General features: G+C 41.8%; 2 protein-coding genes across 4 annotated transcripts in view; one reads left to right on the plus strand and one right to left on the minus strand.

Annotated features, from left to right (window-relative positions):
• Positions 1 to 11,941, plus strand: part of cert1b (ceramide transporter 1b) — a 38,191-nt gene extending 26,250 nt beyond the window's left edge. The window contains exons 5-18 of one of the 2 annotated variants that reach the window (XM_053478097.1): positions 1 to 138; positions 1,184 to 1,267; positions 1,723 to 1,880; positions 4,213 to 4,305; positions 4,909 to 4,995; positions 6,262 to 6,354; positions 6,525 to 6,632; positions 6,946 to 7,041; positions 7,434 to 7,566; positions 8,258 to 8,328; positions 8,415 to 8,543; positions 9,505 to 9,634; positions 9,730 to 9,865; positions 9,987 to 11,941. The exon at positions 1 to 138 is cut by the window's left edge and continues 1 nt beyond it. In XM_053478097.1, coding sequence (XP_053334072.1) covers positions 1 to 138; positions 1,184 to 1,267; positions 1,723 to 1,880; positions 4,213 to 4,305; positions 4,909 to 4,995; positions 6,262 to 6,354; positions 6,525 to 6,632; positions 6,946 to 7,041; positions 7,434 to 7,566; positions 8,258 to 8,328; positions 8,415 to 8,543; positions 9,505 to 9,634; positions 9,730 to 9,857 — 1,448 coding nt within the window. In that variant the 3' untranslated portion in view covers positions 9,858 to 9,865; positions 9,987 to 11,941. The remainder of the gene's footprint in view (positions 139 to 1,183; positions 1,268 to 1,722; positions 1,881 to 4,212; positions 4,306 to 4,908; positions 4,996 to 6,261; positions 6,355 to 6,524; positions 6,633 to 6,945; positions 7,042 to 7,433; positions 7,567 to 8,257; positions 8,329 to 8,414; positions 8,544 to 9,504; positions 9,635 to 9,729; positions 9,866 to 9,986) is intronic. The other variant, XM_053478096.1, reaches the window with a different exon arrangement.
• A 274-nt stretch (positions 11,942 to 12,215) lies between these two features.
• Positions 12,216 to 21,316, minus strand: hmgcrb (3-hydroxy-3-methylglutaryl-CoA reductase b). Of its 2 annotated transcripts, XM_053478094.1 has the most exons (20): positions 21,215 to 21,316; positions 19,001 to 19,195; positions 18,782 to 18,893; positions 18,604 to 18,691; positions 18,419 to 18,503; positions 17,274 to 17,379; positions 17,039 to 17,145; positions 16,772 to 16,891; positions 16,515 to 16,639; positions 16,169 to 16,398; positions 15,909 to 16,057; positions 15,559 to 15,753; positions 15,289 to 15,447; positions 14,931 to 15,088; positions 14,326 to 14,431; positions 14,065 to 14,235; positions 13,815 to 13,955; positions 13,555 to 13,713; positions 13,240 to 13,394; positions 12,216 to 13,142 (listed from the first exon to the last, which is right to left on the minus strand). In XM_053478094.1, exons 2-20 carry the CDS (start codon positions 19,163 to 19,165, stop codon positions 13,088 to 13,090), a joined length of 2,586 nt encoding a protein of 861 aa, XP_053334069.1. In that variant the 5' UTR covers positions 19,166 to 19,195; positions 21,215 to 21,316; the 3' UTR covers positions 12,216 to 13,087. The 2 variants fall into 2 exon arrangements, with proteins under 2 accessions (XP_053334069.1, XP_053334070.1); XM_053478095.1 differs by lacking the exon at positions 21,215 to 21,316 and having other exon boundaries at positions 15,909 to 16,398; positions 19,001 to 19,183.
• Positions 21,317 to 21,641: the final 325 nt, after the last annotated feature.

Genomic DNA, 21,641 nt, shown 5'->3' on the forward strand with positions numbered 1-21,641 from the left:
AGGGCCACAGGCTGCGTGAGAAGCTAGCCGAGATGGAGACGTTTAGAGACATCCTCTGCAGGCAGGTGGACACACTGCAGAAATATTTCGACGCCTGCTCAGACGCCGTGTCCAGGGACGAGCTGCAGAGGGATAAAAGTGAGTGATCGAATCCTCGTTTCCGATTGGTCAGAAAAGGTGTCAGTTCATTTTCCAGAACAGGGAAAATGAACTGACACCTTTAGTCCAACAGCTTCACAACTAAATTGAATAAAAGGGTTAAAACACAACACGTTTCTCATGGTCCAAGTGACGCCGAAAGATGATGATGAGGAGTTGAACCTGATGATGATGATGATAATCTGATAATAATAATAATCTGATCATAATGATCTGAATCTGAATATGATAATCTGATGATAATCTGATAATAAGGATCTGAATCCGAAGGTAATAATCTGATAATAAGGATCTGAATCTAAAGGTAATAACCTGATAATGAGGATCTGAATATGAAGGTAATAATCTGATAATAAGGATCTGAATCTAAAGGTAATAACCTGATAATGAGGATCTGAATATGAAGGTAATAATCTGATAATGAGGATCTGAATCTAAAGGTAATAATCTGATAATAATCTGATAATATGGATCTGAATCTGAAGGTAATAATCTGATAATAATCTGAATCTGAAGGTAATAATCTGATAATTTGATAATAATACTGAGCTGAATCTGATTCCAGTAAATCCGCAGGTGATCTCTCTCTCTCTCTGTTCCATGTGGCAACATCCTCCTCATCTCACTCACTTCCTGCTCTCCTCATTTGGCACTTTTTTTACTTGCTTCTCTCTCTCTCTCTCTCTCTCTCTCTACACACAAACACACACACACACACAATCAGTTAGTTCTTTTGTCCGTTCAGTCCTCCCCCTCGCCATCTCTTACTCTGTTGTCCCTTTCCTTCTCTCTCATTGTTTTCTTCATTCTTTCCTTCTCGCCTCTCCTTCCATTCTTCCCTCTCTCTCTCCCACTTTCTCTCCCTCTGGAGTATGAGCAGCTCCATTGTCGTGTTGTGTGCTATGCCACTTGCCGCCTCACTGTAGGACCTGATGTACTGGCAGCTCTAGGCAGTGCCTGCCACTTCCACTGAGGTCTACGGGTTCATAATAATTGTGTGTGGTTTTTTTTCCATCACATCCAGTCGTGGAGGACGATGAAGACGATTTCCCGACCACCCGCACCGACGGTGAATTCCTGCACAACCACAACGGCAGCAAAGAGAAGCGTGAGTTTTACTTTTTATTGTACTTTTAAATCATGTGAAAGAACGTCCTTGATCTGGGCTTCGCTCGATTCATTCGACCGTGTGTGCGCGTCTAGCTTTAAAAGTACCCTTTATTTTTTTCTACAGTCCTTACAGATTTATAATCTTTAACTACTTTCAAATATGATTTTTAAACACTTTGATTTGCCTCATTACCGTGCAGTAGGTGTTTTCTAGTATTTATATTCTTTCAACTTTTGGCCCGGAAATTAGCTCCGCCCACTGTCATCATATCAACACAGTGACCGAGGTCGGTTAGACAGAAACGGATTTCTTTAAAAAGGGTTAGAGTCTGATTCGGATTCCTCTCCGGAGTTGATTTTATTTATTGATTTTTATTTATTTATTTAAAAGGCAAACCGCTAAAATTTTACGCGTTTATTTAATCGATATTGCTACCGTTTGTCTCATCATAGTGGTCCATTCTTTGAGCACCAAGGGCCTGAACGGGATCGATTTTAAAGGCGAGGCCATCACGTTTAAAGCCACTACAGCGGGAATCCTGGCCACGCTCTCACACTGCATCGACCTGATGGTGAAGAGAGAGGACAGCTGGCAGAGGAGACTGGATAAGGTAAAGCATTACCTGATGACACACACACACACACGGTCGTACAGGAACTCCATAAGAACGTATGAAGCTCCACAGAGAAATCAAAGTATTATTTGATGTTTAACGAGCGATTTAGAATCAATTAAGGCTTCAGACTTCAGTCTCCGGTCTTCAGTCCACCGTGATTCACACCTGCACCACGACACCATCACTCTGCACAGGACAATGCCTTTTCTGAGGCTCGTGGTCTGAATAATTCATATCGAGGACGTGAAAACGCAGCGCTGCTTTGTTTCCTTTTAGGAAAACAATAAGGCGAGTGTCCACTGCGACAAGACAACAGGAGGGTTAGCTGGTGAGTAGGTGGTGTAGTGCCGCCGTACGACCGCATGCAGCTTCCAGAACGGGGACAAACGGAGACGCTTGAGAGATCTAAGGACCATATGGTCATTATGGAAAGGCGCGTCTGATGGAAAGGTCTTCACATACTGTACTTTTGTGTATAGTGTGGTTTTCTTTTGTTGTTTTTTTTTTTTGTACTGGTTATAAATATAAACATTTTAAAACATTTGACTTTTCCATATTGATTCCTAAACTAAGACCAACAGAGTCCAGGGGACTCCTGAGAAACTGAGGATTTACCGGTCTTGCTCCTAGACCTTTCAGGACCAGATCAGTGATCCCATGTCTGAAGCAGTGAGCTACCGTCAGGCGTAGCTCTGTGGTTAAGGAATTGGACTAGGGTTCAGAAGGTCGCAGGTTTAAATCCCAAGTTGCCACTGTTAGGCCCTTGAGCAAAGCCCTTAACCATCAACTGCTCAGATGTTTTAATAAGATGAGTGTTAAGACCCACAAAAAGCCATCGCCGACATCACGTTCAGTGACATCACGTTGAGGAACATCATAGTGTGAGGCTTATTTTCCAGCATCTGTGTCCTATTGTACACACATACTCATCAGAAATGTTAACACTCACGCGCGCGCACACACACACGCACACACACAAAACACACTCATATATCACACATCACAAATTTTAATCAAGCGTGTGTGAGAGTGTTAACATTTGTGATGTGTACGTGTGTACAATAGGCCACAGATGCTGGAAGAAAAGCCTCACACTATGATGTTCCTCAACGTGATGTCACTGAACGTGTCACTCAATATAAGGCCACACAAAGTTATTAATAATTTTTCGGTGCAAGTTTAAGACGTTATCACGGCTGACCCGTTTGAGATATCAAAAATCCCTCAGCAATTTAGCGTCCTCAATGTCTTAAGATTACATCGGCCCGGTTTGGTGGCAATCGTATAAATTCCCTAGGAGGAGTATATCAAAATCCATTAGGTGCACTTTTCCGAACGACCCAAAATAACCAGCCTCCTGTTGAGTTGAGCCCAGGTCATGCGAAAGTTGTTCAGCTCAATGAGCTCTAAATGTGTACTGAGTTTCATGTGCATATGTGCAAGTGTGTATGAGCTATGCAGCAAAATCTGGTTCCGGGCCACGAGACTCTCAGGCATCCGAATGGCAGCAGGGTCCTGTGCACCCTATAGTGCCCGGGGCCCTAATAAAACAGGTTAAATGCTTCCTTTGCTGGTTAGTGACTCCACACTCTAAAAGACTATTAACACTTTTTTTGCGTTCTCTCCCCAGTTCCTGCAGCTGTGACATCATATCTATCCTTTCTTTAAACGCCTTTCACGACCAGGGGAGGGGCTCTTACTGTATGATGTCACAGTAGGAGGAATGTCACGATGTCTGTTTCCTCACAATCCAACTCGGTGTCTTACAAGTGACTAAAAAGTGATATTTGCATAATATAATAGGAAAAGGTCCCCTATGATGAGGATGTTCTGCCCGCTCGCTCGCTCGTCTTAACATATAAGTAATAAGCTCCTGTTTACTCGAGGCACGATGGAAGATTTAAAGTCTCCCTTGTCACTGAATGAAGGATTTTAATTAGCTTGCCGTGTACATACACAAACCGCCGTGTCTCATGTTGAGAGGACGCCGTCTATGGATTATGTAGCGATATCGTCGAGTAATAATGTTGTATAATGTATTTTAAAAAGACACCGCTGATTCGGCTATAGCTGTGCCTTACATGTGTACAGATGATCGATGATTTTTATTTTTTTTTTCCTTTTTTTTTCTTTGTTTGTAATAACGGGACGTTCTGAAGGATCGAGTTAGTCAGGTGACATTTCCACTCTGAAACTCGTGAGATGAGAAAACTAGAAAGCGACTCAGGCTCTCTCTCAACCTCCCACGGACGCTTTTTCTTCTTCTTCCGTTTCTCTGGTTCATTCTTCTCGTCCTCAATCGTTCGCTCTCCCTGTCTGGCTGTAGGAGACGGAGAAAAGGAGGAGGGTGGAGGAGGCCTATAAGACGGCGTTGACTGAGCTGAAGAAGAAATCTCATTTCGGAGGCCCGGACTATGAGGTGGGTTTTTATATATATATATAATGGCACTCTGGAATAACTTTTTTTTTTCTCTACATGCCTAGCAGGAAGGTTATATTTTAAAAATAGTATTGTACATGGATTGCAGAGTATTTTATACGGTTATAATATTTGAACTGTAATGCTTTTCTTTTAAAGAAAATTTGCTGCTTTGTGTCGCCTGATTTGACAGAAATTAGTTGGATTTTATCTTTGGTCTGACGTAATGAATTATGTTGTGTATCATAAATCATTATGTATCTTTTTACTGTTATGTTAAGCATCACAAAAATGAATATTTTTATACACGATGTCACATTAAGAGGCCTGTCACTTTTTTCCTCGACACTCATTCAAATGTCAAAAATTGTCTCTCACTGTGAGCTAAAAAAAAAAAAAATGTTTTCCCCCCTCACTTTTTTTTTTTTTTTAGATCAATCTGAATAAATTGAAATGAATAAAAAGCTAATCTTGGGAAGGTGTCCTCTTTAAAGAAAACTGTGTTTATCCTTTTCTCCTTTTCCTTCTTACCCTGTGATGTGTTTTTAATGCGTTTCTGTGAGTCTAAATCTCTCTCTCTCTCTCTCTCTCTCTGACCCTCAGGAGGGCCCGAACAGTCTGATAAACGAGGATGAGTTCTTCGATGCCGTGGAAGCCGCTCTGGATAGACAAGACAAAATAGAGGAACAGGTGTGTGTGTGTCACTGTTTCACTAAAGGGGTTCAAGTTATAACGTTTTGCTCAAACAGATAAAACGGAAATTCTGGTTTAAATAAAAAAAAAAAATCATTACCAATGTCGCTTTTCAGTTAACACTTCAGCTGTAAAGGTCATGACATGACGTCATCGACTGTGCTGATAAATAAACCCTGATAGATATCCCTCTTCAGAGCATCCACGCAGCTGGTGATGTCATCATTCCTGCACAGATCTCCACGTTCACCATTTGAGCAGAAATATCCCATTAACTGGACAAACTGTGGCTTTGCTAAGCTCACGGCTAATGCAGCTAGTTTAGCGCCTGTGGTTTTGGAGTAGTGAGGTTTAAAACGCTGCCTGCATACGGGGATTTAAATCTTAAACAGCTCCTCGTCATCCCAAATAGCACGTTCCATTTCTCAAAAGCACATCAGTGGGGTAGGAGCGCTGACGGGAGCAGGGACGTCTCCTGCAGGGATTGTGAGTTGGGTTTTAGTTGTGTTACAGTGGAAGTGTGTGTGGTTGGGTTTTAATTCTGCATGGGAGCATTATCAGAGTGTACAGAGAGAACAGGGGGCACATCTGTCTAGTAGCTAATAAACAGAACTGGCTAAGAGTCTGCTCTCGAGTCTGTTGTTCTCTCGATGTTTTATTGAACATCATCACACTCCAGGGTCGGATTATTCACATTAATATCTACAGTGACGGTGGCCGTTTACTTTCCCTTCTTTCTTCTGTGCTTGTTGGCTGCATGCCATCTTTCTTTCTTACATCCACTACTTTTTTTTCTACCTACCTTTTTTACATTCCCTTATCTAACTTATCTATCTTTCATTCCTTCTCACTTATTTCTTTCTTTGTTTCTTTTTTCTTTATTTTCTCTTATTATTTCTTCCTTTGTGTTTTTTCCCTTTTCTTCCTTCTTTACCTTTTCTTTCTTCTTTTTGTTTCTTTATTTTTCATGCTTTCTTCCCATTTCTTTCCTTCCTTCTTCTGGCTTTCTTTAATTCTTGATTGCTTTCTTGATTTCTGGCATTCTTGCTTTTCCTTGTCTTACATCTTTCTTTCTTTTTCTCTTTTTTGCTTTTTTCTTGCTTTGCTTTCCCTTGCCATCCTTTCTTTCTTACACACTTCTTTCTCCCTTGTTTCTTTCTCCCTTGTTTTTTTTTTTTGTTGTACTCTGTACGTGTGCAGCACTAAGCCGCAGTTTAATGCCATATTTGTGTGTCTGTGGTGTTTTGTTTTTGTTCCCTCTAGACTCAGACAGAAAAGTGTCGGATACAGAGGCCGAGCCCGATGCCTTCCGTAGACGTCTACTCCACCATCGGCACACACCGATTCGCCGAGAAGGTGAGTCCCGCTGCTGTGAAGGATCGACGTCGTGACGTTTCTCCTGCACAGATACGCTTTCCTGATCCTGATCACCTCTTGTACTCGAGTCTCAGTCCTGCCTCAGGCCATTCCACAGCTACTCATTGTCAATCTTCTTACTTTCTCTCCATCCTGTCTGTGTGCTCCAGCCCCCCACTCTACCCTCCTCCTCCTCTTCCTCCTCCTCCTCCTCCCCTCTGTCCTGTGACGTAGTGCTCAGTCCTGCTCGTCATCATGAGCACAGATTCAGTGCCGAGGTAACAGCGCCCCCTAGCTTCACTCACAGCATGGCATGACACGAGTCTGTTCGGCCTGACAACACCGACAATATGCACAATTTACACAAAAAAAATATATAATTACATAAGATATAAAGACGTGTTTAATTTTTACTTTTATGAGCGCGAGCACATCATTTAAAAAAAAAAAAAAACTAGACTTGCTTCAAATATCAGAATGCTTTCTTTTTCCACCATAGTATTCTGATTGATCATTACAGAGGTTGTGGTCCTGCTGACACTTACACTTCTATCCTTTCTATCCTCTCTGTCTCCCCGTGTTTGGGTTCAGGTGGAGGAGATGGTCAAGAGTCACATGACCTACTCACTGCAGGATGTGGGCGGAGATGCGAACTGGCAGCTGGTGGTCGAGGAAGGAGAGATGAAGGTGAGGAGGGTTTATAAACCGACGTTGATGAGATCGGAAAGATCTTAGATTTATCTAAGTGGTGAAAAATGGTTGCTAGGTAACCGGAAACCAGGATGTTTAACAAGGAATAGCTAATAACATTAGCTAAGTGTTTGGCTACTGGTGAACCCTGATCAAACAATGTAACGTAAGGTTATATTTTGACGTGAACTGAATGTCTAGACAAGGGGAGACACGTCTGATGTGAATCATATTGTGGGGACGTTCGACTGGTCCTCATGAGGATACACATATATTTTTCATTTTAGTTTTAAAATGCGGAGTACACCTCTAGGTTTTATTTTGTCTGCATGGGAGCATCACCTGCACTACTCTGTGGAATATCAATAAAGGTGTGTGTGTGTGTGTAGGTGTACAGAAGAGAAGTTGAAGAGAACGGCATCGTGTTGGATCCTCTGAAAGCCACACACGCAGTCAAAGGGGTCACAGGTCATGAGGTGTGCCATTACTTCTGGGATACAGAAGTTCGTAACGACTGGGAAAGTGAGTCCCCTCCCTCTGTCCCCATCTTAATTTTCTACTTACTACTTGTTTTTGTCCTGCCTTTTCTTTGCCTGACATCAGTTCTTTTCTTGCTGTCTTCCTCTTTTTGCTTCTCGTCTTTCTTTTCCAAATTTCTCTTTTTTTTTGGTGCTCTCCTCTCTTACTTCCCTTCTTTCTCTTAAACTCATTACCTTATGGTTTCTTTTGTGCTTCCTTTTTATTTTCTTACTAAATTATTACTTTCTTCGTGCCTTACTTTCCTTTTGTCCTTCCTACTCACTTCTTGTTTTTCCTGTACACTTGCTTCTTTTCTTTTCCATTGTTTTTTTTCTTCCACTCTTTCCTCCTTTCCCTTCTTGCTTATCCACTCACTTCCTTATTTTTTTCTTTTTGTGCTTTCTTGTTATTTCTTACTACACTTTAACTTTCTTTTCTTTTGTGCTGTACTTTTCTTTTTTCCTTCCTTTTTTTAACTGTTTGCTTGCCATCTTCCTTTCTTTTGTTCTTCCTCACGTTTGTCTTCCTGCCTGACATGATGAGCTGTAGAATGTATGAACTTGAAGAGAAATACATCAGATGCAGGAAAACATTAAAATATTCGAATGTAATCCTGTCTTTATAGTGCAGGTTTTGTTTGTTTTTTCTATTTTAATTCTATTTTAAAGTCTTATTTTTCTCTGTTTATCCTCAGCTACTGTCGAGAACTTCAACGTGGTGGAGACGCTGTCGGATAACGCCATCATCATCTACCAGACACACAAGGTGAGAGACTGACGATCAGCGCAGCAGTGTGTAACTGTTACCGCCTCCGAGCGATTCTCACCTGCTGATTGTTTTCTCTCGTGCAGAGGGTGTGGCCTGCGTCACAGAGAGACGTGCTGTACCTGTCGGCCATCCGCAAAATCATGGCCAGCAACGAGAACGACCCCGACACCTGGATCGTCTGCAACTTCTCTGTGGAGCACGACAATGCACAGGTACAAAACAACGTGTGTGTGTGTGATCTCACAGGGCGAGCATGGCTGCATAGGGCGAGGAATATACGATGTACTAAGAGTCTGGCTTCATGCATTCATTCAACATTAACTGAAGATAAAAAAAAAACGTTGTTTGATTGTTTAATCTTCATTAATGATGATCGCTTTAAAGTAAAGATCCGACACAGGAAGTGGAAACACGCAAATGTGACCTTTAACTAAAACCTGCGATTCTTTCCTTTTTTTTTCAATTAACTTTCTTTTTTTTACTTTCCTTCTTCCTTACTCAGTCTTACTTCTTGCTTGTGTTCTTTATTTTCAGTCTTTCTTGCATGCTCTTACTTTTTCCTTCTTGTTTCCTTTTTTCTTTTGTTCTTCTTCCTTCCTTCTCAATACTTCTCTTCTTCCTCATTTGATTTTTGCTTTTTCTCTTTCATTTCTTGCCTTCTTTCCTCCCATTATTTTTTCTATCTTTCTTTCTTACAGTTCTTGGTTTCTTACTTTATTTTTAATGTATTTTTTGCCTATTTTTCCTCTTGCATGTTTTTTCTCCTTTTTTCTTCCACTTTTTTGTTTTTTCTTTTATTCTTTCTTTTTCCGTTCTTGCTTGCTTTATTATTTGTTTCTTTCTTTCTTTACTACTTGGTTCATTTTCTTTAGTTTCTTTTTAGTCATTTCTTTTTCTTTTGCTTTCTTGTCCACCTTTTTCTTTCTACCCATTTCTTTTTTTTATTTACTTTTACTAAATCCTGCAGTTTTTACGTAAACATCGACTCTAACTTGCTGGCACCGTGTTGGGTTTGGGGGTTGATGGGTTGATGGGTTTGGGGGTGTTGATGGGTTTGGGGGGGGGGGGGGGGTTGATGAGAACTGGACAGTGCTGGTGTGTGACTGAGCCGCTCTCCTGATGTTCTTTCCCTCACTTTTTTCTCATTATATTTCTGACTTTTGTTCATCGCAGCCGAGCAGCAGGTGTGTCCGAGCCAAAATCAACATCGCCATGATCTGCCAGACGCTGGTGAGTCCACCAGAGGGCAACAAGGAGATCAGCAGAGACAACATTCTGTGTAAAATAACATACGTAGCCAACGGTCAGTTAATTCATATCATATAGATTGTTATAATAATAATAATAATAATAATGATGTAGAGTTGTTTATCATTTCGTGTTGTGAATATCGTGCAGTAAACCCCGGTGGCTGGGCCCCTGCGTCCGTCCTCAGAGCCGTAGCGAAGCGAGAGTACCCCAAGTTCCTGAAGCGTTTCACCTCCTACGTGCAGGAAAAAACTGCTGGCAAAACCATCCTCTTCTAACAGCTCAGGTAATTCTTCCAGAACATTCTACCAGAACATAGTTACATGGACAGATGGTTTCAAGGTGATGGATGGATGGATGTTGGAGGTTTTTATCAGTGTGTAAACACGGTCTGTTTCCATGTACAGATGTTCGGTGTACAGCGCCCCCTGTCGACACTCCGAGCTACAGCGGCCCAGAGGAGGTTCCTCTCACTGCAACCCTTCCTCCTCCTCTTCCTCCTCCTGAGCGTTCAGACCCTCAGCTGCCACCTGAAACAACCCGCATTACCCACGATTCCCTGCATCGGTCCTCAGTATAGACGTCCCGTAGGCTTTACGCGGCCCCAAGGCTTAAACTCCCATCTGCGCGGAGACACGCGGCCGAGTCTCGGCGTCCGTCCCGTACTTTCAGCAGAGAAATCTATATTGCTTTTAAAACATATTGTCTGTATGTAAGTAAGTGAGATTTATAGAAAATGTTTATTTAACGGAGCCAAGATGCAGAAGAACAGATCTATCGGGTTTACTTTCACTTTTTGTCTTTTTTTTTTCTGCACTTCATTGATTGATCGCAGACTTCACTGCTCTGTCTCTCTCTCTGTCTATCTGTTTTCCCTCATGCTGCTAATTTAAAATAGAAGAAAAGAACACACACACCTGGGTCAGACGTTTAACCATCCCCAGCATTTGTAAAATGAACTCTAAGAGGGCTGTCCATGACCTATGACCTACGACCTACGAACGTCAGCCTGACTCATGAACTTTGCCTTTTCGTCTCGATCTCTTTGATGAAGCCCGGATACTGGTGCTGAAGAGGAGATTGTATGTTTTTTTTTTTGTTTTGTTTAGTTTTATTTTTTTTTTCCTGATGTTTTGGTGTTAAATTTTGTCTCTGGAAATCTAAAATGTGTTTTTAGTTGTACTTGTGTACGCTGGAGTCACGAAGGCCGGCATACTGTAGCACAATTAAGAATTAGTAGACAAAAGCGGGATCTTTTTTTTTTTTTTTTTTTTTTTATCCGACTAGGAAACGCATCTCTACATCTCGACTTCTTGTATATAATTTCTAATTATCGCCTCACGTGCGTGGGATTGCAGTCAGCCGATGCTTTTTGCGTGATTTATCCAACTCCTCATGCCTTAGAAACGGGGGAGACGAGTGTATGGGAGTGTGTGTATCCAAACAAAAAGTACTGATTTAACAGATCTTGTTTGAGTGTGTGTGTGTTTGTGTGAGTCGGGATGATCCGGAGTATCCGACGTGCGTCTGCATCACTAGTGAAGTGCCTCAGTCTAATCTAATCGCACGAAATCCGATCTCAAAACAAGAACACGAGTCTTTCAGCGACTTACATCATGACGATCTGTTTAGGGTTTTTTTTTTTTTTGCCTAGAACACCAATTCGTGATTTAAGGAATGATAAATTGCCGCCCACATTAAAGTTGAAATTAGCGATCGCGTAATTCAAGAAAATAAAATCACAACTCGCAGTAATTAATGCAATTCGAAGTTCGTCAGTTGCCTAGTATCAGTGAGTGCTTAATTAATTTATTTTGTCGGAACAATTTTTCAGCCTTTTTTCTTTTGATGATTTATTGCATCCCCTCAATATTCTTGTGGTAATCTTACACTGATGTAATAAAAACACATCTTAGACTTCACAACCCTGATGTTCAGCTCCAAAGCTTGCTCTTTAAGAGGCAGAGGATTGTTAACGATGGATGTTGAGCAAAACACTGGCCTTCTTCAGTAGCATCGACTCGACTCGGTTCTCCCTCGGCTGTTTCACTACCTTTTAAAAAGAATCCATTGGATTCGATAAGCACGTGACGTACAATCCGCTTGTTTATGAAGCACTTGTATGGGCGTTTCAGACACAGCTGCTCGGAGGGGTTTGCGATGCTGCGACAGGAAACAGCCAATCAGGAGTGGAGCCTAAAACCCCATAAAATAAAATGTGTGTGTGTCTGTGTGTGTGTGTGTGACAGAGAGAGAGAGTACGTGCTGAATCCCAGGACAGTTTGCCATTTGTTGCATTTGCACTGAATGTAATGGAGTTGGAATAAAACAGATGTTCCTGTAAATAAAATCGTTACACTAACTGTGTGTGTGTAGTTACAATACTGTTCCCTTAATAATAAGCAGCTTATCTTTGTATTAACCTAAATATTATCATATAACTCAGAACTATGCTTTTTATATCAAAGCTATTGTGCCATAAGTGTTGGCACTCCCTGCCTTTTTTGTTTTGGACATATAACAAACTAATGAATTAATAAAAACCCTGTCTAAAAACAGTATAAAAAAATCTAGATGGACAGACAGAGGCAGTTTGTTAATGTGAACAAATCAACATGATTTTAATTCAGTATTAATTATTTTTGAATAATGAGAACTTTATTTTTAAAGTGATCCTAAAATAAAAATAAATCCAAACAGATTTAAAAACATTTCACTTTGCATCAAACCCGTGCATCAAACCCGTGTCACAGCACTGTACTCTTTACTCTTTATTTTTTTCCCCCTCATAATTTAATAAAAGTATAATACAGCCACGGTTGAATTTAAATTAATAAATAAAAACTGAACATGGTTGATGAAACCGAGCGGCTTCACTGTTTAGCAGACAGAACTTCTGTGTCTGCACCTGTGTGTGGGTTTGTGTACGGTTAAAGATAAAAAAAATTTAAAAAAACACGACATGGGTAACGGACAGAACGTTACAGCCGCGATAACGGATTTCATGGATGATAAACAATTATCCATTTATAGTCGAGTTTATTATCTGTAGTTCCAGCGTGTTTTCTATCATTTTCTTCATGATCCAGTGAATTAAACACACTTTAATTACACTCTCTGACTGTTAGCATGTTCTCACACACCCACTTAGAATTTAGTGTACCACCAAGTTTGCTTGTAGTAATGATGCGACCGTCGCACAGTAAACCACAGCTTTCATCGTCGACCTTTAAACCTGGATTAAAGCAAACGTCCGCCGTCCCGACGCTTGATGATTCCATCACAGTGCTTCACCGCGTCACAATACTTTGCTGTTAGCGCATACAGACATTCATCGTTAGTGCAAAGCTGCTCCAGAAGCCCAAACAGAAGGATTTATTTCTCTGTCTTTTGCTTGCATGCTTCTGACGTAAAATAAAAACGAAAATAAACGTCCTGAGAGTCGGTCTTTTATCGTCAGTCTTTTAAAATGTAGCTAGCGTAGACTCTCGCGTCCCAGAATGCACCATCAGGAAGGATCCTTCGTTGTCGATTTGCCCATTTCTGCAAGGTTCACTTTTGATCTGGTGGAAGGGAAAGGTAAAAAAAAAATTTATTTTAATTTGATTACTAAGCTTTTAATACTTATTGTGCAAAACAGGAAAAAGCACTTGCTTGTACCTGTTCATGGTCATGTGACTCTTAACGAGGTGTCCAGCAGCGAGAGCAGCCATGAGCGAGAGCTCTCCCGCCATTACCGCCGCGCACACCACCTGCGCCAAAGTGCGCGAGTTCTCCCCGGGGCGCTCTTCACTCGCACCCTGGACGCCCAGCATCTACACACACATACACACACATTTTAATTTGGAATTACTAAATAACCATTACTTTTTTACTGTCATCTATGCAACAACATTTCGTATGTCAATAAAAAACTTTAGCCACACCCCTAAAACTCCATAAAACAGAAAAACTAAATAAAATGGCGAAACAAACCTGCAAACAGGCTTGCTGTGGGGGTAAGTTTGTGCCCCCTCCAATGGTGCCCAGCTCTATAGACGGCATCGTGCAAGAAATATACAGATCTTCTTTGTCAGGACCGACAGCCTCCATCAGAGTGATACAGTTACTGCTGCCTACGGTCTGACCTGGGTCCTATACACACACACACACACACACACAGTGATTAATCTCGCTGCACTGATCATAAAATCCGATAACATTTATATACATTTCATTTCCCATCCCACACTCACCTGTCCACACGCGATGTAAACCGCTGCCACGATGTTAGCGGCCTGCGCGTTGAAGCCGCCTATACTACCCGCCATCGCCGACCCCACCAGGTTCTTACTGATGTTTAACTCCACCACAGCCGCGGTGCTCGTCTTCAACACCTAGAGGGCGACAAGGACCCTCGTGAGACTTAAAGGTGTCAGATCTGCTCTTACGGTAAAACACCCCGAGGTCAGACCTAGCCGCGCTTGTCCTCGAACTCTTACGTACCTCTCGCACCACTTTAGCCGGGATCGTGGCCTCGCACACGGTGGATTTCCCTCGGCCGTGGATCCAGTTGATGGCTGCGGGTTTTTTGTCGGTGCAGTAGTTCCCACTGACGGCTAACACGCGCAGCTCAGGAAACTGTTCTTGCAGCCTGCGTAGCGCCTCGTCTGTACCCTACACACACACGCACAGGAGGTCTTAGTGTCTTAATAATATTACACAGTTATACCTGTGGGTTTTACACAGACTCACACACGCACGCACCTTAGACAGCATGTTCATGCCCATGGCGTCACCGGTCTGAGACTGGAAGCGGATGTAGAGGGTCCTGCCAGCCAGACAGACCTGCATCCGGTCGAGCCGAGCAAACCTACAAAAAACACCGAGAGAGAGACGAGGAAGATCAACATACAGTGGGGCTAAAAAATATTGATTCAGCCACCAATTGTTCTCTTAAAGAAGAAGTTACAGGTCTGTGAGAGACAGAAATCTTGCTTGTTTGTAGGTGAACAAATACTTATTTTCCACCATAATTTGCAACTAAATTTTTTTTAAATCCTACAATGTGATTTTCTGGATTTTTTATTTTTTTATTTTGTCTTTCATAGTTGAGGTATACCTATGATAAAAAATTACAGGCCTCTCATCTTTTTAAGTAGAAGAACTTGCACAATTGGTGACTGACTACTTTTTGCCCCACTGTATGTAACCACGACAAACGGCAACTTGGAACAGAACTTCAAAGAAAATTACATCACCACTAAAACCACACAAAAACATTGTGCTACAAATAAACACAAATAAAACGTATACAGGAACACTGGACAGATACTGAAGGCTGGTCAGTCCTGAGCGGGTCGGTCTCTGACCTGCTGGTTTTGTCGAAGGTCTGTTTAAGGGCACTGAATCCGTCGGAGCTCTCCAGCCAGGACTTCACTTCTGCGGCTTTACACGCTGACGGCAGCTGAACAACCGGACCTCGGGTCATACCGTCAGCCAGGACACGCCCACTCGCTCCACCCGAGAGCTAGAGAGAGAGAGAGAGAGAGAGAGAGAGAGAGAGAGAAGGGGCGGGGGGGGAACACATTACATAAAGGAAGAATAAAATGCAAGAATGAAATGATAGGATAAAAGAAATTAAAGTTGGATAAAAGAAAGAACAACAAGAAAAAAAATAAAATAAACAAGAAAAAAGGAAATAAACAAATTTGAAAAAGAAAGACTCACAGTGATGGCCCTGCAGCCTCGGTTGGTGCTGGCTACCAAACATCCCTCCGTCGTCGCCATGGGAACATGAAACTCCTTCCCATCCAATAACAGAGGCCCAGCCACGCCCACAGGCATGGGCACGTAGCCAATTACATTTTCACAGTTCGTGCCCATCACCTGACGATGAGACGACAAGCGAGTTACCGTATTATCCAGCATCGGCTTACACTGATGAAACATTAAAACAAACAAACAAACAAACAAACAAGTAAACAGCTGGATCTGTACCTTGGAGTAGTCGTAGCCTGCATAGGGAAGGTTCTCCAGGGCTGAGGGGCGGGGCAACTTACTCGCCAACATCTCCCTTCTGATAGCCACGCCCCTCTCTGGAGTCTCCAGCTCCGACTCTAGGCGGTATCCCAGAATTCTCTTGTTCTCCACCAGCGCTATTATCTCTGCGTTACTCAGGCATCGTGGACCTTGCTGCGCACACACACACACACACACACACACACACACGTTTATATTACAAATAAAACTTAAGTGTAGTAGAAGTTTGTTTCCTTTAAATATTTTTTTATGTTAAATCTAACTGAAGTGAAAGCACTTGGTGTGTGTGTGTGTGTGTGTGATTGCACCTGCAGGTCTCTTAGGACGCTCAGGCACTCGTTTAGAGGACGAGGCGGAGTCTGTGTTTCTCTCTCCTCTGTCTCGTCCTCGGACGTACGTCTCTGAGCAGAAGGACACGACTGCTCCAAAAACACGGCCCGCTGACAAGGCTCTTTATCTAACGAAAGATTAAATAAATAAATAAATAAAGACAAATGCTTAAACTGTCCCAGAGTGTGGACAACAATTACAGAGACGAAAGAAAGAATGATACAGAAAGTCAGTCTACCTGTCGTGTCTGGAACTGAAAGCGGTGCCGTGCTGGCGTTTGCCGCGTGTGGGATTCTGGGTAACGTGGCGTCCCACCTACAGCACTCCTCTCCTGCTTTCCTATTGGACAGGAAGGTCTGCGGGGCTCTGATCGACAGCGAGGACTCGGTCTCCGCCTGCTCGAAGAAGACGTACTTCACAGCCAGCAACAGAGCCAGAGACAAAGTGATGACCTGCTCCATGTCCAAGCTACAGAGAGAGAGAGAGAGAGAGAGAGAGAGAGGGACAGAGAGAAAGAGAGAGAGATAAACGACACTGATTCTAATTTAATGTCAAATATAATACGAAGAAAGGCCGAGCTCTACCTGGTCATGGGTGTGTGCGCGTCCATGTTGGGGCTGGGCAGATCCACAGCCGAGCCGGACGAGTTGTTGGAAGGAGACTCAGCAAGCAGGCGTGTGTGTGCGTGAACCAGCGCCAACACTAGAGACTGAACACCGTAAACCATAAACACAAACAATTAAAGTCTTACACAATAGTCACAACAAAACATGAGCCACATTCTTATTTCAAGATTAATATTTCTCTTTGGGATCAGTAAAACTCTCTCTCTCTCTCTCACCATGATGATTTTGACGCGCTGTGTGACAGGGTTGGGCTTGTTGTCTTCTTCTTCCTTTAAGACGCAAGCAAACTGGCTCAACTGCCAGATAGGTCGTCCCTCTCTGCTCTCTCTGGAAAGCTGGAACAGACAAAACAAGTCTATTTCAACATTTACAGACACAACACACTTGTTTACACTTCTTAATCTCACACATACTCGACTATGCTATTGTGAGCTTTAATCACAAAGTTCTAGGCGTGATTCAGAACTGTCTTCGGGTCTCACCTCCAGCACCAGAGAGACACAGGCTGGGAAGAAGGTCATGAAGACGAAGTAGTTCGCCAGGACCGAGATGCAGCCGAAACAGCACACAAGCTCCAGCTGACGCACGCCTGCTCACACACACACACACACACACACACACACACACAATGTAACACAGAGTTGACTTTACTGTGCGATAGAAAGCAGATACCCGTGCTACAGCTACGCATGTATGTTAGGGTTTATCAGATCTTACCAGACATGGTTCCGACTCCGATGACCAGGCACTCCACCACGGCGTCCAGGGTGAAGGTCGGCCCCAGGATGGCCATGCCCTGAGCGATGTTCTCCCTCACCTCCTCCTGTTAGTTTAACAACAGATATTTACTAGGAGAAGGTGGCGCGCATGTGTCCCGCCCCTCTGTGACGACAGAGCAGGAGTGTGTGTATATATTGTACATTAGAGAGGGGGAATCAAAATCGTTTTCATATCGTCACACTGATCCCAAAATACTTTTCCTTTTTTATATATATATATAATGTTTGCCTTTGTGGTGGTAAAATGTTGCATTTCCTCTACAGGGAAGCGCTTTAAATTATTCACACATTGACAAACAGTACAATTATTTTTTGTTGAAAGAATTGTAACAAAATAATATCGAATCACGATATCTAAAAAAACAGGATACTTAAACAATCGCAATACTAATTAAATAGGAAACCTGGGTATCGTGATATATTATCAGGTGGTCCCTGGTGATTCCCATCCCTAATATAAAACCTTTAGAGAATTTCATGTTCTCAGTAAGCATGAGACGAGTAAAAATAGCAACTAGAATCACCAGGGACCTCTCAGTTATGACGATACCTCGGTGCCGATCTGATTTGTATTGCGATTCTATCAGGATTTTACACAATTGTTTTTGTTTATATTTTGTTACAGTTCCAAACAAACTTAGCAAACAATTTGCTCCAACTACACAGGATGCTGTGCTGGGTGGATACTTTCGAGCACGCCACCTGCCGGATTATAGAGAAATGACAACATTTCATTCTCTCAAATGCAAACATGACGACAAATATAAACCAAAAGTATTATGACACGGAACTGAATAAAATTTCTCCTTATTTCTACTAGAAATCCTTTTTGTGACATCTTTAAGTCAATAATAAGTCAAACCTTTAGGGAAGTGCTATTAAAGGAAAATAATCAACAATGGGGATGATGGAGTTTCCAGTCCGCAAGTGGATTATTTTTCAATAAATGCATGTTTACAGTAATTTTTCCTAAATGTAAGGGGTAAAAAAATGTAGGGGTTTTTTGTGCATTTTTTTTTGAGACATTGAACCAAGTGAATTACTGACGTGAACTCGAAGTTGCTCGTCTCCGCACTACAGTACCTGAGAGTTCGAGCTGAGGGCGAACTTGGCCAGCGTGCAGGCTTTAGACAGGTCGATCAGCAGCAGGAAGAAAGGCAGAGCTTCACTATAAGGGTGGGGAAAATAAATGAGAAGTATTAGATGCATACTCCGAGAGTTTCTCAAATAAAGAAACGAGCAAATAAAACATTCACGGCATGATTTACTTGAGGCCTGTGAGCTCTTTGCCGAGGAAATGAATGACCACGATGCTGAAGACCAGGCTGGAGAAGACGGTGAAGAGCCCGGCGATGCCTGCAAAGACAAAAAAAAAGGAAGTGAGACGTGAGTGAAGTTAATAATAATAAAACCACTTTATAAATGCGTCGAGAACGTGATACATACCGAGCATGTACTTGGAGCCGAGCTGCCTGAGGTTTTTAAACTGCACGTAGATGTAGATGATGGCCGTGCACCTGGTGACCGTTAGGAGGATGATGTCACTGCTCGGGATTTTCTGCAAAAAAGTGAGAGAAAAGGGTTGATCTTATTATCTGGTCACTACTCTGAGCTAATTACTCACGTATGCATACAAATGCCTACGTGAAGTCCGAGCCACCGTACCTCTTGCGCTTTAGGGCATTGGTGCTTCCAGTCACAGATTTGGTCGACCCCGGCGATGGCGTTCATGGACATGAGACAGATGGTCAGAGCAATCGTGCCCACGATCACCTCTAGGGGGTGGGAGGCCACGAACAGGCCGTGCACGGTGAATAAGCGTCTCAACATCGTCACGGTAACAGGGTTTCAACTGGTCACCTGGAAACAGAGAGAGAGAGAGAGAGAGAACGATTAAAAAAAAACACACCAAAGAAGTGAACTGATTACAGTTGAGATTCTACTGAAACCAAATCAAAAGTTTATCCGAGTGTTTTTGCTTAACGGACCCTCGCATTAGGAACACAATAATACGATATAATAAAGTTTCTTAATTTAAAATACAAACATGTTATAATAATGAACAAACCGTTAGCGCTGTGTGTAGATCTTTACAGCAGAGATCCTGACTAAACATTATGGTTTTGTCTTATTGGTATCGTTGTCATGGCAACTGTTGACGTCCAAGTTCACAATTTATGAGTTTCACGTTTGTGTCGTGCGGACACAGAAAAAAGCGAGACTTCTGCATCTTCTCCAAGTGTGCATTAATTTACACTCCCTGATCCAAAGGTCAGTGTCTCCGTCTGCATCCTCGTTTTCAGGTTCAGACAGACAACTGAAGTAAGACAGCGCCATTTCTTACACTAATCTGCTGTGTATTTTTTATAACTAAATGAGATTTCAAAATCACTTTTTAATTTTGTGTCATGTGTTAACTTGTCCTTTCAAGTCAGTTTATTAAAACAAACTGATTTATTGCTTATTTATTTTGTTTAGCAGCTCTGATCGCACTCATCATTACATGGCACACGTTCAAGTTCTCACACCTTCATATTTAAAACAACATATTCAGAGAAGACGCGAACAAAAAGAGCTAAATCGTTCACATGTACATTCAGTACCAAGGTGTGGCCTCGTCAGGGCTCCAGATGAAGAGAAATAATATTTGTGTACTTCTAGTAAAATTAACACACATTTACAGCTGTGTGAAGCATCAATCATATGCAAAAGAAAAAAAAATAATAATTTAAACAATCATTAATAAATCAACATTTAGGTGTATTTACAGACTGCAGTTTTACACAAACTGGAGCATTAAAGAGAATGTGTGAGGGGAGTGACGTAGTGTTATCCTATTTTTATATTCATAAGAATCCTCAAAACCCAACGATCTCGATTAGAAAAGAAAAAAAAAGAAAGAATAAAAGAAAAAGAGAGACAGGTGAATGTCTGCATTTAATAAAGCAAGTCAGTCGCGTGAAATAACATATGGATACCATGGATCTAGTAGTTTAATCTTTCTGTGTTGGTTAGTGATAACAGGTGAAAAACTGTTGGAATCTCTTGATTTCACACAAATAAAGCCACTTTAATTAAAGGTCAGGCCAGTAAGCGTGTACGATCTTGCAATATTCACTTATTTAATAATAAACTCAATGCAAAATATTTTCTTTGGCCTGTGTATAAATAACTGTACTGCCCCCATCATGGTGTCACAGTGGGGGCAAGTGAGACTGACTACCCAGGGTATTAATGACAGGTGGGTCCTTGTGATCCAGGAATAAAAAGTCACAGATATGGGATCAAGAAAAATGAAGAGGGGCGAATGAGACCTCTAATAAAAGGCATGCAGGTGATTTGGAGGGTTGATAAATATACACTAATATGATGTATATACACTACATCTAACTGTGCTATCTCTATATGTAAACACCTATTAACATTGAAACAGACTGTTATATCAGCTCCAGAAAAGCGTAATAGATAACTAAGGCTTAATTAAACTTTGCCCTAAATAATATATCCTTAAAACAAGGTCTATATCCACTAACATGTCATATCTGTATGTCAAACTAGGCTAGCCTGCTTCTCCTCACCCGTAATCCGACAAAAATCCCGCCTTCTCATCGACCATTGGATAACTCGTCCAAATCCCAATGAAATGATTGGTTGTAAGAAGACGGACGCATGTTATCCGCCAATCATATCGCACAATCCGGAAAACGGGTAGGTAAAAAATACCCCCACAAGTCAATTGTGAGCTAGCTACGACGTAGCTGATTCTGCACTTCCGTAATCCAAATTTGGCCAAGGTCAAAAGAAACGCTCGGGTAAAAGGTTAAAATTTACAAAACAACATTAATGATTTAAGAAGTAGTGGAGAGTAAAATGTCCTACCTTCATTTGTTGTCCGCTGTACAGACCGTGCTAAGGGAAGACGTTTAACGCCACTGATGCAACCCACCCTCAACAATGGCGTCAACGAAGTGAGAGGACACGCCCACTGGCGGCGACGTCATGCAGCATGCCTGGTTCACGTGATTAAGGGGAGGGGAAGGGGAAATCAGAGGCTATCATTCCAAACCTTTTTTTTATTTAACAAAAATTAAAACAAAATGTACATTTATAAAAAGCATCAATAAGTTTAAATCAAAAACAAGGCACACACAAAACTGAGGAAACAAACACTCAAATAAATAAAAAAGAAAACAATTATAATGAAGAAAGGTAAATAAATAAACAAAATATATAAGTAAATACAAATAGAAAAGGGTCCCTTTATTCCTCCTCTAATAAACCATGGTCTCTTATTATTCCAGCTAAT

Source organism: Clarias gariepinus, chromosome 19 (genome assembly GCF_024256425.1).
Source record: "Clarias gariepinus isolate MV-2021 ecotype Netherlands chromosome 19, CGAR_prim_01v2, whole genome shotgun sequence".
Classification (NCBI taxonomy): domain Eukaryota; kingdom Metazoa; phylum Chordata; class Actinopteri; order Siluriformes; family Clariidae; genus Clarias; species Clarias gariepinus.

Excerpts from the sequence above, each read along its gene's own strand:
- hmgcrb (XM_053478095.1), bottom strand. The coding sequence starts at position 19,165 with ATGTTGAGACGCTTATTCACCGTGCACGGCCTGTTCGTGGCCTCCCAC. Across the intron at positions 15,089-15,288 it reads GAGGCTGCAGGGCCATCACT|CTCTCGGGTGGAGCGAGTGG; the intron begins GTGAGTCTTTCT and ends CTCTCTCTCTAG. Across the intron at positions 13,714-13,814 it reads TTTACATCGCGTGTGGACAG|GACCCAGGTCAGACCGTAGG; the intron begins GTGAGTGTGGGA and ends GTGTGTGTATAG.